Source organism: Manis javanica, chromosome 6, assembly GCF_040802235.1.
Source record: "Manis javanica isolate MJ-LG chromosome 6, MJ_LKY, whole genome shotgun sequence".
NCBI lineage: Eukaryota > Metazoa > Chordata > Mammalia > Pholidota > Manidae > Manis > Manis javanica.
Genome location: NC_133161.1, coordinates 85,860,317 through 85,873,163, shown reverse-complemented (window position 1 = coordinate 85,873,163; position 12,847 = coordinate 85,860,317). Strand labels below are relative to the sequence as shown.

The window sequence follows — 12,847 nt, the reverse complement described above, 5'->3', positions numbered from 1 at the left end:
GCAAGAGGGATGCAAAACGCCAGCATGGACAGCACACCTGCCTCACAGGTGCGAAGGGCAAGAGGAGCCAAACACAGGATGGCAGAGGCAGGAGGCCCCAGCCCAGGGTGCCCACAGGGAGCCTAGTGGCCAGGAAGCTCGAGGAGGCACTTGCTCATCGTGGGGCAACTGCTGCAGTTGCAGGATGGGGCGGACACCCCACCTTCCACTGCCTGACAGGTAGCTCCCTCCTGTCCCTGGGGGCCCTCGTCAGCACCACCTGCCTGCTCTGATGGGTGAAATTATACTGACCTTCAATGGAAAGGAGGAGCTTTGTGGTTTCCACTGGATTGTAGAACTTCTAACTGGCTGTGCAGAGGAGAGAATGGAACCCACCCCTAATTTTGCTCTCGTTAATAACTGGTATTGACGCTCTGGGATGGTTTTTCAGCTTTCCTGCCTTTATACACATTTTCTATATTCAGAGAAATAGGCACTCTGTACATGTGGTTTTCTGGCTTTTCTTCTTAGTGTTAAATCTCACGACCTTGGTGTTAAGTCTCCAAGTCCTTTGCTCGGATTGGCATGGGGTCACAAACAGCATCTGCCTCTACTTAGAGCCAGCGGAAAAAGGTCACTCAGGGACAAGGGATGGAGCCCAGGGGCCTGGGCTGATGGTGGGAAGGTGGCCGGCCAGTGTGGCTGGGGCTGCACCCTTGAAGGGAAGCCCACTCCTCATGCACCACAACTGGATGAGCCAAGGCCTTCCTCCTTCCCAGGGGCCTCACCTGCCCACCCACCCCACCTCCACACCTGTGGACCAGGTGGAGGGTCAGGGAATGGAGAGCCTGGAAGCGGCTCAGCCTGAGGCTCGTATCTCCCACCAGAAGTCCTGAGCAGGGCCATCCCACCTTGACCTCGCCTCCCAGAAACACAGTGGGGGCCTGTGACACAAGATCCGATCTCTAGCTGACCCACCATCATGCACTGGGCCACGTGGGTGTGCCTCAACATGCCTCCTCAGCGCACCTTGGACGATACCTCCGGATCACTTTTAATAGGGATTTTTCCTCAGCCACGTGGACCAACATGTGTAAGGCTTCAAAGCTCACTTTGAGGGTTCCTTTTATGTCTAAGGAAACAATTACATTTCTCTTCTTAAGTTTTTCATTTAGTTCCTGGAAAGCCTAAATAAATGTCATCTACAGTTAATCAAATCAAAGCCTCTAGAGGCAAACTCCTGTTCCTGGTAAAAGGTTGTTTTAAAAGGTCTCTGATGAAAAGGGTGCTCTCTCACAGAACCCGCATGTTCAGAGTGAGCTTCCAGGGCCGCTGCAGGCACTAGCGCTGCCTTTCCTGCCTCTCTCCAGAGCCTTCTCTGAGCCCCTTCCTGGGCTCCCCCCCAAGACAACCTCCCCTCCATGCCTGCAGGTATAACCTACTGTAACAGGCCTGCTGCATTTCTTCCAGGCTTTCTGACTACCTTCCTGTCCCTGCAGGGTGAGTGCCCCAAGGAGCCAGAGGCCCAAGGGCCCTGTTCTGTTCCCAGGGCCTGGAGACACCTGCAGCCGCAGGCCAGGAGGAGGATGGGTATGGACACCACCCCAGGAGCCTGGTCCGGTCTCAGCAGCAGCTTCAGAACCAAGGCAAGCACTGGGGGCCTGTGTCTGGGAGTCGGGGGCAGCACTGGGGGCAGTGCTGGGGGTCCTGCTGTCTGTCCAGCCCACTCGAGAGGGGCTTGAAGAGTATCCCCTTTGCTCAGCACTGTGGGGCTTGGAGCAACCCCAGCTGGATGCAGGTGACAGAGACACCTGTCAGGATCCTCGTGGGGCCCGTGTTGGTTCAGCAGCATAGCTCCTGTGATGGGCTGTCCATACACATGGCCCTAGTCCCTGCCCAGCCTGCTCCAAGGCATGGTGATGGTTTTAGAGGATGGCCTGGGCCGTTGGCTGGCTGGAGTGCTTCCCTGGTAGCCTTCATCCCTCACTGTTCCACTTTTCTACAACAGCCTAGGCATCAGATGCTATGCTGAGTCCTGGGAGAGGCAGGCTGGCAATGGCTGGGGGTTGGGATGCCTCTGTACCTGCTCATCCCAGGTGCCACTGGTGGGCAGCTGGGTGGGAGGTTGGCTGGTGGCTCAGGGAACCCCGAGCTGGGACTTCTGCCCTTGCTGGGGAGCTATGTAGGATGTGGTTGGGCAGTGAGGACGAGCTGTACCCAGAAGGTACCATGGCATTAGAGGTGCCTGGGGAATTTGAGAGAGCAGCATAGTGGAAGCATGAATGTGGGCAAGTGACAAGATGCCCAGGGAGGGTGGTGTGGAGGAGATACCAGGGAAGGGAGCTGAAGGGCTATAAGGTACCAGAGAGCTGGCCAGCTGAGGGTTGCCGGGGATGGAGTGGGATGCATTGGGAGTCCTAGGGCGGGAGAAGGTGAGCAGGACCCTATGTGGCTTGAGCTGCAACTTCCTTATCTGTAGAACTGGGGTATAGTTGTCCCCTGGGAGCTGCTGGGAACATTTCTTGAGGTGCCAGGCCTGGTGTAGCTCTGTGGACAGGGTCCTGTGTGGTCATGGTGGGTGGCAGAAGCGATTCCTTAGGCGCAGTAATCCATTCCTGGTGCCCACATCCTTCCCTCAGGGAGGGGCCATGGTGGGTGGGCAATATGGAATTGGCTTGCAGGTTAGGCAAGCGGTGCCATGGTGGCAGTGGGGGGGCGGGAGGGGTGGGTACAGGATGGGGACACGCAGAAGCCCTTGCTTTTGGGTGGGCTGGACCAATGGGACCCGAGGGCAGTGATGGGAAGGAAGGGTTGCCCTTATCCAGACCTTGGATAGTGTCTAAGAGAAATCTAGGTAGGACCTAGCCAGGGTGGGGCCTCAGCCAGTCTCGGCCGAGGGCCCTTTGGAAGCTGGGGCTTCCGCCCAAGTGACAGCCAGCATTTATTGGATGCCCACTGCCTACTGTGTGCCCTGATCCTGAATCTGGACTGCCTGGGACTCAGGGGGGGTGGAGCTTAGCTTCTCAGGGTCCCGGCCAGCTGGGGGACAGCAGGCATACAGAAGGGGGAGACAGGGACTCGGCGACCCGGCCAGGCCGTCCTGGTGGCCACCGTCATTCAGGGACCCTCTCGGGGGCGCCTCCCCACGCCCCACTCCCGGACGCCCTAGCCCACGTAACTGCGCTAGTTGCCCGCCGCCGCCCGCTCGGGGTTTCTGGGAGCGCCTTGCACCACCCCTCGCCCAAGGCTCCGCCCTGCCGGCATGCCTGCCCCCGCCCACGCGTTCGGTCCAGCTCCCAGCGCCAAGGAAGCCTAGTGCGCTTTAGGCCTCGCACTCACGCTCGAGGTCCCCACGAGTTCTCCGCCCTTCCCAGCGCTTGGTCTCGGTCTAGAGCTCTTCACCCCGCCCACGGCCCGGTCCCGCCCCACGCCCCGAGTCCCTCCCCAATGCCGGCCCCGCCCCGCGCTCTCTTCCCGCCTCTCCCCACCGCCCCGTACACTGGTCCTGCCTTGACTCTCGGCCCCGCCCCACGCCGCGGCCCCCTTCCGGCGACCGGCCCCGCCCAGTGCCCTCTTCCTGTCGTTGGCTCCGCGCCCCGCCTCTCGCCGTCGGCTCCGCCCCCGCACTTCCGGGCGGCGCCGGCGGGGTCGCTCGGGCCTGGCCTCTGGCGCTGTGGCCTCGGGCTCCCGGCCCCGGGAAGCGGTTGGGGCCGCCGCCGCCGCCGCCGCCGCCGCTGCCGCCTCAGGACCGGCCGGAGTCGGGCCGGAGCTGCGTCTCCCGGAGCGAGCCTGTGAGAGCGGGCGCCCGGCCTCGGCGGCGGAGTCACCGCGGCCTGCCACGCGCCCGCCTTGGGGCTGTCGCGCCGCCGCCGCGATAGGGGCCGCCCGGGGCCGCGCCAACGTTCCGTCCCGTCCGCCGCGCCGCCGTTGAGCGCGTGGGCCGTGCCGCAGCCGCGCGCCGGTGAGTAGTTTGCTCCGCCGCGCATTCCTGAGGGGCGCGGGCTTTGCGGCGCGTGTAGGCCGCGTAGGCCGGGCGGGGAGAGAGTAGGTCCTGCGGGGAGGCTGTGCGGGCCGGGCGGGGAGGCCGTGAGGGGCTGAGGGAGCCCGGGCGGAAAGCCTTGTGCGCAGGTTTGTCCGTAGATGCTCGCAGCAGGGGAAGAAGGCCAGAGTCGGTGACGTTGGGTGTGTGAAATGGGGGGAGTGCGGGGTTTGTTCCAGCAGAGCAGGCGCTCTAGGTGAGTGGAGGCTGTGAGGAAAATAACGGAACTCGAGAAGGGGCGGGGGGCCTCCGGGAGGAGGCCGGCGTCCACAGCCGATGTGTTGGGTTTGCACGGTACGGTCCGTGCGCCTGGGCATATTTCCGGGTGTGGGTGAGGGGCAGAGTAGCTTCTGGGTCCGGACATTGTGTGCAGGATCCTGGAGACAGGTGGACCCAGAAGTCCCCCCACCCCGTGCCCCGCCCCAGGACAACCGGCGTTAGTCCGAAACCGCGGAGGGCATTCCCTCGAGACAGAGGTGCCTGAGGCTACGTCCTGTGGTCGGCCCGTCCGTCACAGTGGCTGTTCTCTCTTCAGGTCTGCGCCTCGCCCCAAGAACTCACTTTTGAGTGTGGGTCCTAGAGTCCAGCTTTCTCCCACATTTTGGAATTTAGTCTCCCGTGAAACGAGCTGCACAGCCAGGGCGCTGAAACTTCTTCAGCTCAGCACTGAAGTCAGTAGAGAAGAGTACGTCAGTTCTCTGAGGATTTTTCTCAGTCTAGCGCTATATCTCTAAGGTAGTTTATGAAGAGTTCTTATTTTGCCCCTTCTTTTTGCTTGCACTATATGTTCCCTGCTTCTTCAGGAAGAATCTCAAGCTTACTTGCTCCGACAGGCCCTGTGTTGGAGAACGTACACAGACTAAACCTGACTCCCAAGAGAGTCAACAGTATCTGTGTTTCAATTTTAAGAACTTCTGTTCAGGGAAGGAGGATTGGAAAGCATATACCTCTAAATTTAACTTAGTCCAAATTATCAGGCTTTATTTTATAATTAAAGCTTTTTTGGTGTTCTTTTTCATAAATCTTTGTCCACCCCAAAAATCATGAAGATACTCTCCTACAACTCTGTAGAAGCTTTATTTTTTATATAAACCCACAGAATTAATTTTTGTAGGGCATGAGGCAGATCTTTTTCCTTTGACCTATCCCCATTTAACGTCTTTCCTCCCGTCATAGGTCTGGTCTCCATTGATGTGTGAGTCAGTTTCTAGATTTTATTTTTTTTTCTATTTCATTGCCTATCTTTATGATGGTATTTAAAATTCTGCCTTTTTCTAGCATTAGCTTTCTCCCAGTGATCAATTTTTATACCGCTTGGAACACTCAATAAAACATTTATTCATCTTTATTTTTCTATGGAAAGCATATGGTAAGCTTGTTTGTATCTGTGATAAGCCAATGCCAAATTCATCCTCTCACTTCATCCCAAACCTACCTTGTAGCTGAGGCTACAAAGACCTTTAAATCTTTGCTTTTCCATTATAACACTGTCAGCTAACTTTCTTTTGGAAGCAGTGTTCCACAAATTGTACTTTTCACTTAACACAAAATTTCTCCATATATTGATAAACAGAAACAAAGCCACAGTTATGTTTCAGTGGTGCTATGCTCAGTCACTAGTTAAGTGGTTTCCTCACATGTAACAAACAGCCTTATAGACCATGTGGTTAAGATTTTTGCCTGAGTGAAATTACATAGGTTCTGAATCCCTGGAGTCACTTAAAATAGCTGGAACTGTGGATAATAAGTTCTTGAATGTGAAAGGTTTACTGCATATCCGTTTGTCTTTACCTTCTGAGATGGAATTTATAACAGGTGGAAGCTAGATTCCTGCTTGTATTTAGGTAAGTAGATGTATATGAGGAGAAGCAAGAGTCCCTTAGTCCCCAGGATTCTGACTTGAAGAGGAAAATGTCAGTTTTGAATATGAGTTTGAGATAACTGATACACCCAGCACCCAAGAGGTGACCTGGTCCTTAGGTAGGAAATACAGATGAAGTTCAGAGGAAATGTCCAAGCTAGAGATCAATATTAGGGCATGAATACAAACAGGAGCAAAACCATGAGTACACAAAAACCCCGGGGAGGTTTTGATATTTAAATGAACTTTTGCAATAATACGATAAATCTTCCCCTCCTCTTTGTTAAAACATGATTGAGTGTAACGTGAGCACTGCCCCTTCTTGGTGAGTGGTACCACCTTTCTCGCATTTTCCACACCAGCCATCTGACTCATTCTGCACTCTAGATTCTGATCTCTTCTTCCTCACTACCACCAGACTGATCTTCCTAAAAGGCCAGTTCTGATCTGCTCTTTTTCTAACCATTAACCTTTACCTGAAAAATCGGTAAAGGTCTTCACTGCCTATGGTATTATTTCTTTAACAAGTGGCCTAGGTTCTCCCTAGAGTTATTTAGGGAGCATCCTTCAAATTTGGGTTCCCAGGTCTTATTCTGGACCTGAATTAGAATGAAGCTAAGGAATGTGTGTTCTAGATAAGCACCATAGTTAATTCTGGTGCATAATGGAATTGGAGAACCAGGCCCACAGAAGCAAGTCTAAATTTAGCAGATCACAAAACTGTCCCATCCAAGATCTGTCTGCTGCTGACCTCTATAGCCCATCTGTGTCCCAGCCATAATGAACTCCTTATAGGTTCCTGAGCCCCTTACACCTTAATCATACTATACCCTGTGTCTTGAACACCCTTCTTTGTCCTTGATCTATCAAGACTTAGTTCAAACTGTTACTTCTGTTAAACCCCTCATATTACCCTGTTTTCACCAAGTCAGCCATCCACTCTTTGTGTCTGCAGTGTACCCTATTCATTTATCAATGTACTCAGACGTTCTGCTTTACCAAAGTAGCCCATGGAGAGAAGTGACCAAGAAATTTAGTGAAAATGTTAGCATATATATAAGGGCAGCTAAATGTGCAAAGTAGAACTAATTTTGAATGTAAGTATTTTCTTAAAAGTTGTCCTGAAATAGAGGATGAAATAAATGTCAGTTGAATTAATGAGGTGAGTCCAAGACCATAGCATGTTAGGGTAAGCTACTCCAAAACTGGTTTTGATTTATATTCCCAACCACCCTTCTATTAAGTCTATTTTCAAACTTAATAGCTCTTGATGTATGATTAAGGCACCCACGAAAATATACTCTCCTGGGGTGAAGCTGAACAATAGGTTGTTTATATACTTGTCCCTGCTTCTGGAGCCAGGTCATGAGCACAGTTGTCAAACCATCCACTGACTGACTGCTCTGCCAGGAATGCTTTCATAGTTTCCAAGCTGAACATGTGGCTCTGTTCTGAAGATTATATATATATATACACAAAGAACTTTTCCATAAGTAAACTAAAAAGACACAATTTTGTGTTAGGTGAACAATAAAAAAAATGTAATTTACAATCTAAAGCTTTTGAGAGAAATTCAAGTGAAAAATGACATCTTCATTATATTTAGCCTTAAAATGTATTCTCGTAATATTTTTGTTGGAATTCATATTTGGCACTCTTGATTGCAATCCGTGAAATCATTTGTTTAATCCCAAAGAGGATAAATTGAACTAAATCATTATGCTGGTTTTGGAAAAGTTCTTGCTGCCTTTGTTTTACACAGTTATAATTACCTATTCTTAGAGAAGTTATTTTAGATATCAAAAATTCATTCTATTAATAGCTTTCTAAATAATGAGATGTGGATTAATTCCAGTTTTTTAATACTCTGTTCTCCAAGTGTGGATCTTTGTTACTCAGCTCTTACAGGCCAGAAGCTCATATTTTCATTCTAGCAGATGGAAAATTGCAAAAGCCTTAGCAAAGATTTTAGCACATAGCCACTCAGTCAGCAGCCCTTGCAATATTATATGCTAAAAGTGTGAAGTAGATCTACTTTTTAATATAAACTGTATTAAGAGATTTGCTGCAATCTGTTTTGTCTTTAAAGGGGCACACATTTTGTAAGATATGTAGATGATCAATATTTAGATGTTAAGCAGTTTAACCAGTGAAAAGCAGCAATGCTTGGGTAGCTCAAGGAGATATTCTAAACTATAACAAATCTGGGCTTTGTTCAATTAGTGGGGGAAGGGAATTCCAAAGATTTCAGTCATTTTACATTTTTTAGAGATAACATCGCATATGTACTGTTACCATCATTAAATGTAAAAGCATTTGTGACTCAAGAACTGTCTTGCCCATATTTTAACAAGAACATGTTCTTTAGCTACTACAGATTTATATCTAAAGAGCCAAACATTAAACAGAAACCGTTCTAAATTTCTCCTTAAAATATCTTTTTAATCAGTAATATTTTACTTTTTTCCATAGGTTTTTATTTTTTTTTGCTATGAGAATTTACAAGATCCACTTTCTAGCAACTTTCAAAGATGCAATGTAGTGCTAGTAACTATAGTCACTATCCTGTACATTACGTCCCCATGACTTTATAACTGGAAGCTTGCACTTCTGATCCTCTTCACCCACTTTGTCCACTGCCCAATATTATGTTTTTTTGATTGAAAAATTCTTCAGTAGGATTAAGTTTAGTAAGTACACAAATGTACAGATTACCTGTACATCTGTGATATTTTAAAGTATCATGCTTCTAAATTTTAGCTTTACTTATAGTCTAGTAGAATATGTCTAATAACTTCTAAAACTAAAATGTGAAAAAGCATTTAAATAATTTTCTGTGTTAAATATATCTAAGTACTTAGTATTTCTCATTGTACTTGAAGTACACGATAACATTTTCATGAAGCTTCTATGCAAAATAGTTTTTAAGTAATCTAGGGATACTACATAGATAGGTCCTATGATTTGGGAGATGGAGAGAGGAGATTAACATCAGAAAATATTTTTTAAGTTAAAATTCTATATATACACATTGAATTGTTTCAGAAGGGTGAAATGCAATTTATAGCGCACTTCATAATAATTAAGTGTTCTTAGCATCTCTTTAACCAGAGTTGTCCATTTTAATGTTATACCATCTTGTCAATGTTGATTTCCATGTAACAGAAATAAATTCAAATTTATATGTAGAGGTTTTATAGTTAGACTTTATTTTCATTTGAATTCACTTGAATTTGGACCAAAGATTTTTGAAAGCTGGATTCTTTGACTAAGGATTCCAAATATTGATAGCTTTCCTTTCTTTCCACAGGGGTTGGAACATCATCAAACTCTCCCCCATTCTACCAGAAGAGGGCAGCAAAGCAAACCAAGAGGAAACTTACTGGTCAAATGCAAGAAATGCACTCAAGAAAATTCAGAAAGCTAATAGCCCCAAAGCTTTCTCGGGGTGGCTTCCTTGTTTTAAAGTGTTTATGAAGGCCTTACTACAAGTGCCTCCCTTTGCAAGAGGCATGAACAAATCTTAAGGCATTAATATACCCTCCTGCAGCCTCTGGCTTATCTAATATAAAGTATTAACCTTGCTGAATGTTTACCCGGTGCCAGGCACTCTGCTAATCTCTGACCACATATTAGCTTACTTAATCTTCACAAAAGCCTTGCTAGCCCTGTTGAACAGATGACCCTGAGGAGTACAGACTTCAGGTAACAAACTCACACAAAGTAACACCACCAGAATTTAAACCTAGCTGCTATTCCAAAACCCTTGCTTTTACGTACTGACCCTAATATATGCCTCTAGATTTCAGAGAAGCTAGGAGTGTTCGGTTTAACAGGCAAGATATGTGTGTGTGTTACTTAGCTGACTGAAAAAGGAGCTAGTTATTTAAGTCAAATGCTGCACATAGGCTTTAAAACAGAGTTTAAAACTGATGAAGCCATCTGAGTGCTTCGCCTTGATGTCTGTTTATTCCCATCCTGCAGTAGAGTGATTTCTAGGGCAATTTTTCTAGGTAAACATCGTGTGGGGCAGAAGTCAGAAGCTGGAAGCTTCCCAACTTGGCCATCTTTCACTTTACAGTTAAGTGATCAGCTGCTGTAGCAGGTCGGAAATTCTGGCCACAGAGTTTTGCAGCTCCTCCCACGGAAGTGGAGTCTGTTTTCCCACCTCTAGTATCTGGGCTGGCCCTGTGCCTTGCTTTCACTAATTAATAAAATGCTCAGATGTGTTTTCTGTTTCTAGGCCTTAAGAGGCCAGGCTACTTCAGACTCGGGCCCCACTGTCATGGGAAGCAGCTGAGGCTAAGCCACAGGCCCATGAGAGTGAAGGGAGACAATGTGGAGAGCAAGCCAGCACCATGCAGAGAGGAGCATCCAGCTGAGCCCTCCTCATCTCCAGAACTGTGAGAATAACAGCATTGTTATGAAGTCCTTATGTTTTATGGTAGTTGGTCATGTAGCAATATACAGCTGAAACAATCACAATGAGGGAGAACCAAAAATGGCATAAATTGCCATGTAAATGGCAAATATTTCATGTAAATTCCACTCTTCCTACCATCACTTTTCCACTGTTCACAGGTACATAAAACTGCCTTATTTGTCCTTTCTCTTTTCCTTTTCACAACATATAAAAAGTGAAAATGTCAAAAGGCCGAAGCTAAAAGCCAAGAAATTTCCAGTCTTAAACTTTAATTACAAATGACCACTTATTTAATAACAATCTGTAAGCAGCTCCTAGGGCTGGAAAAGCATTTAACTGAACTCTAAAATAAAACAGCGTACTAGTAGTCCTTTTAGCAATAATGTTCTTTAAGGCTATAATGACACACACAGTAATTTTTTTTAAAATTTTTTATTAAGGTATGATTGATATACACTCTAACAAAGGTTTCACATGAAGAAAACAATGTATTTACTACATTTACCCATCAAGTCCCTACCCATACCCCAGTGCAGTCACTGTCCATCAGTGCAGCAAGTTGCCAGAGATCCCCTGTGTCCCTTCTCTGTGATACACTGTTCTCCCCGCACACACAATAATTTTTTAATGTGAAAAGTCTTGAGCTCCTGGTAGGGAGTTAGCACAGATTAAACAAATCTAAAATGCTTCCCTTGTTTTCTATGCCTCAGAACAATTGTTTGGGAATTTTAAAAAAATGTTTTTTAACTGAAGTACAGTTGATATACAATATTATATTGGTTTCAAGTATACAACACAATGGTTCAATCTTGGGAAATTTTTATAGGTAGTGTTGCCAGGCAGTTGCATCTGAGGGAGGTCTCTCCCTGTGCACTAGGTGAAGCCTCAGCCTGGATGGGGGTGGATTCTTGACTGATTGAGAAAGAATTCTCGAACAGGTTGGACGAGTATAGGTAAGGAAGGAACTCATTAAAGTAAAGTAGCAACAAATGGCAGCAACTGTGCAATCAGTAGAGCACAAGGAAGAACTGGGAGAAAAGGGAAGCTCATTGACCTTCTGCTTGGCATAGGGCAGATCCCTTGCCAACTAATGATGCCAGGGTCACCTGGTGTCCAGTGCCCACCTGAGTCTGTACAGCATGAGAACTAAGTCCCTGTCACCTCGAAGAGCACCGGATAGAGTGGGATTATGTTCTGACAACTTCCCAAAGGCAAAGAAAGGAGAGATTTCTGGGCAGGCTATTAAAGAGCATGATCATACAGCTGCAGTCCTGTCCGGGTCACCGAGGCAATGGTAACTTGCAAGTCCAAATCAGAGATCTCAGTAGCCCTTCCCTACTTGTCTGAAGTAGGACAGAGAGAGTGAACACTTGTGCTTAAGTCTAGAAAGTTGAATGAAATAGCAAAATGACAAAGATATTTACGACCAGACGCGGAGGTTGGCAAGTTCTTGTCTTTATCATGGAAAGGAGTTCAGAGACCAGTGCAATCAGCTTATGCAACAGGAGAGTTTATTTAATATAAGACAGTACATATTCAGACGGGAGTGCAGACAACCTTGGAGAGGAGGCATGCTTAGAATTCTCTCTTTTAAGGCTTTCAAGAATGGGGCAAAGGGTGAGGGTGGAGGTGTGAGCTTGACATGTGGTCTCAGGATGTCTATCTCCAGTGAGAGACATTATGTCACCATCCAGTCTGTCCTCTAGATATTCTATAAAATAAGCCTAACACAAGGAATTTCTTGATCCTGTTCTTCTCCAAGATAGTGGTTACCCTCAAGCAATGGGAACATACCACTTAGGACTGCTTGCACTGCCTTAAGATAGGGCTGATTATTGGCCAATTACCATAAAATATGTTAGGACTATCTTACTTACTAACTCCCTGGTTTTTAAAATGGAATCTTAGCCTTAAGATGGAATCCCTCCTATTCTTACTATACTATTTATATCCTGGCATTTTTCTTCATAGGCAGGTAAAATCATGATGCTTGTCCCACGTCCCTGCCCTACTAGAGTTATATCCATGGTCTACAACTTGTTTCTCTAACACTCACACGGTACCTACTATGCTAATCTCCATTTTATAGATGAGGAAATCAGGGTACAGAGAGATGAAGGAACTTGTTCAAATTTACAATATAGGAAAATTTGGATCCCTTTCTGCTGGATGAAGGAGGTAGGGGAGGAGCCCACAATGGAATTAAGTGGTATTATATATTCAAATGACAGCTCCATTTCAGTAATTCTTCCCAGGGAGGTAACCATGAGGGCAGGAAGGCCTTTACATGTCATCTGAGATCCATGATATGGCTCCAACCTTTCTAACTTCGTCTGCAAGCACAGGCCCATCCACCCTAACCTTCAGTTATAGAAACTTAGCCCCCAAATATACCTTGGAATTTTCCATCTCTGTGCTTTGCTTCTTCGGCCCCACCCAACAGCTACCCCCTGCCTGGAACACCCTCACCACCTTCTTCAGATGCAGAAGTGTACATAACCTTTCAAAGCCAGTAGTGCTTTTCTCCTAAAGCCTTCCTACTTTT

The 12,847-nt window shown here is 47.0% G+C and overlaps 1 protein-coding gene across 3 annotated transcripts in view; it reads left to right on the top strand.

The window, feature by feature from the left end:
• The first annotated feature begins 3,593 nt into the window (after positions 1-3,593).
• RSBN1L (round spermatid basic protein 1 like) overlaps positions 3,594-12,847 on the top strand; it is a 191,746-nt gene continuing 182,492 nt past the window's right edge. The window contains exons 1-3 of one of the 3 annotated variants that reach the window (XM_073238945.1): positions 3,594-3,940; positions 9,190-9,584; positions 10,123-10,282. In XM_073238945.1, coding sequence (XP_073095046.1) covers positions 10,216-10,282 — 67 coding nt within the window. In that variant the 5' untranslated portion in view covers positions 3,594-3,940; positions 9,190-9,584; positions 10,123-10,215. Of the gene's footprint in view, positions 3,941-9,189; positions 10,283-12,847 lie in introns of all 3 variants that reach the window. The other 2 variants (XM_073238944.1, XM_073238943.1) reach the window with 2 other exon arrangements.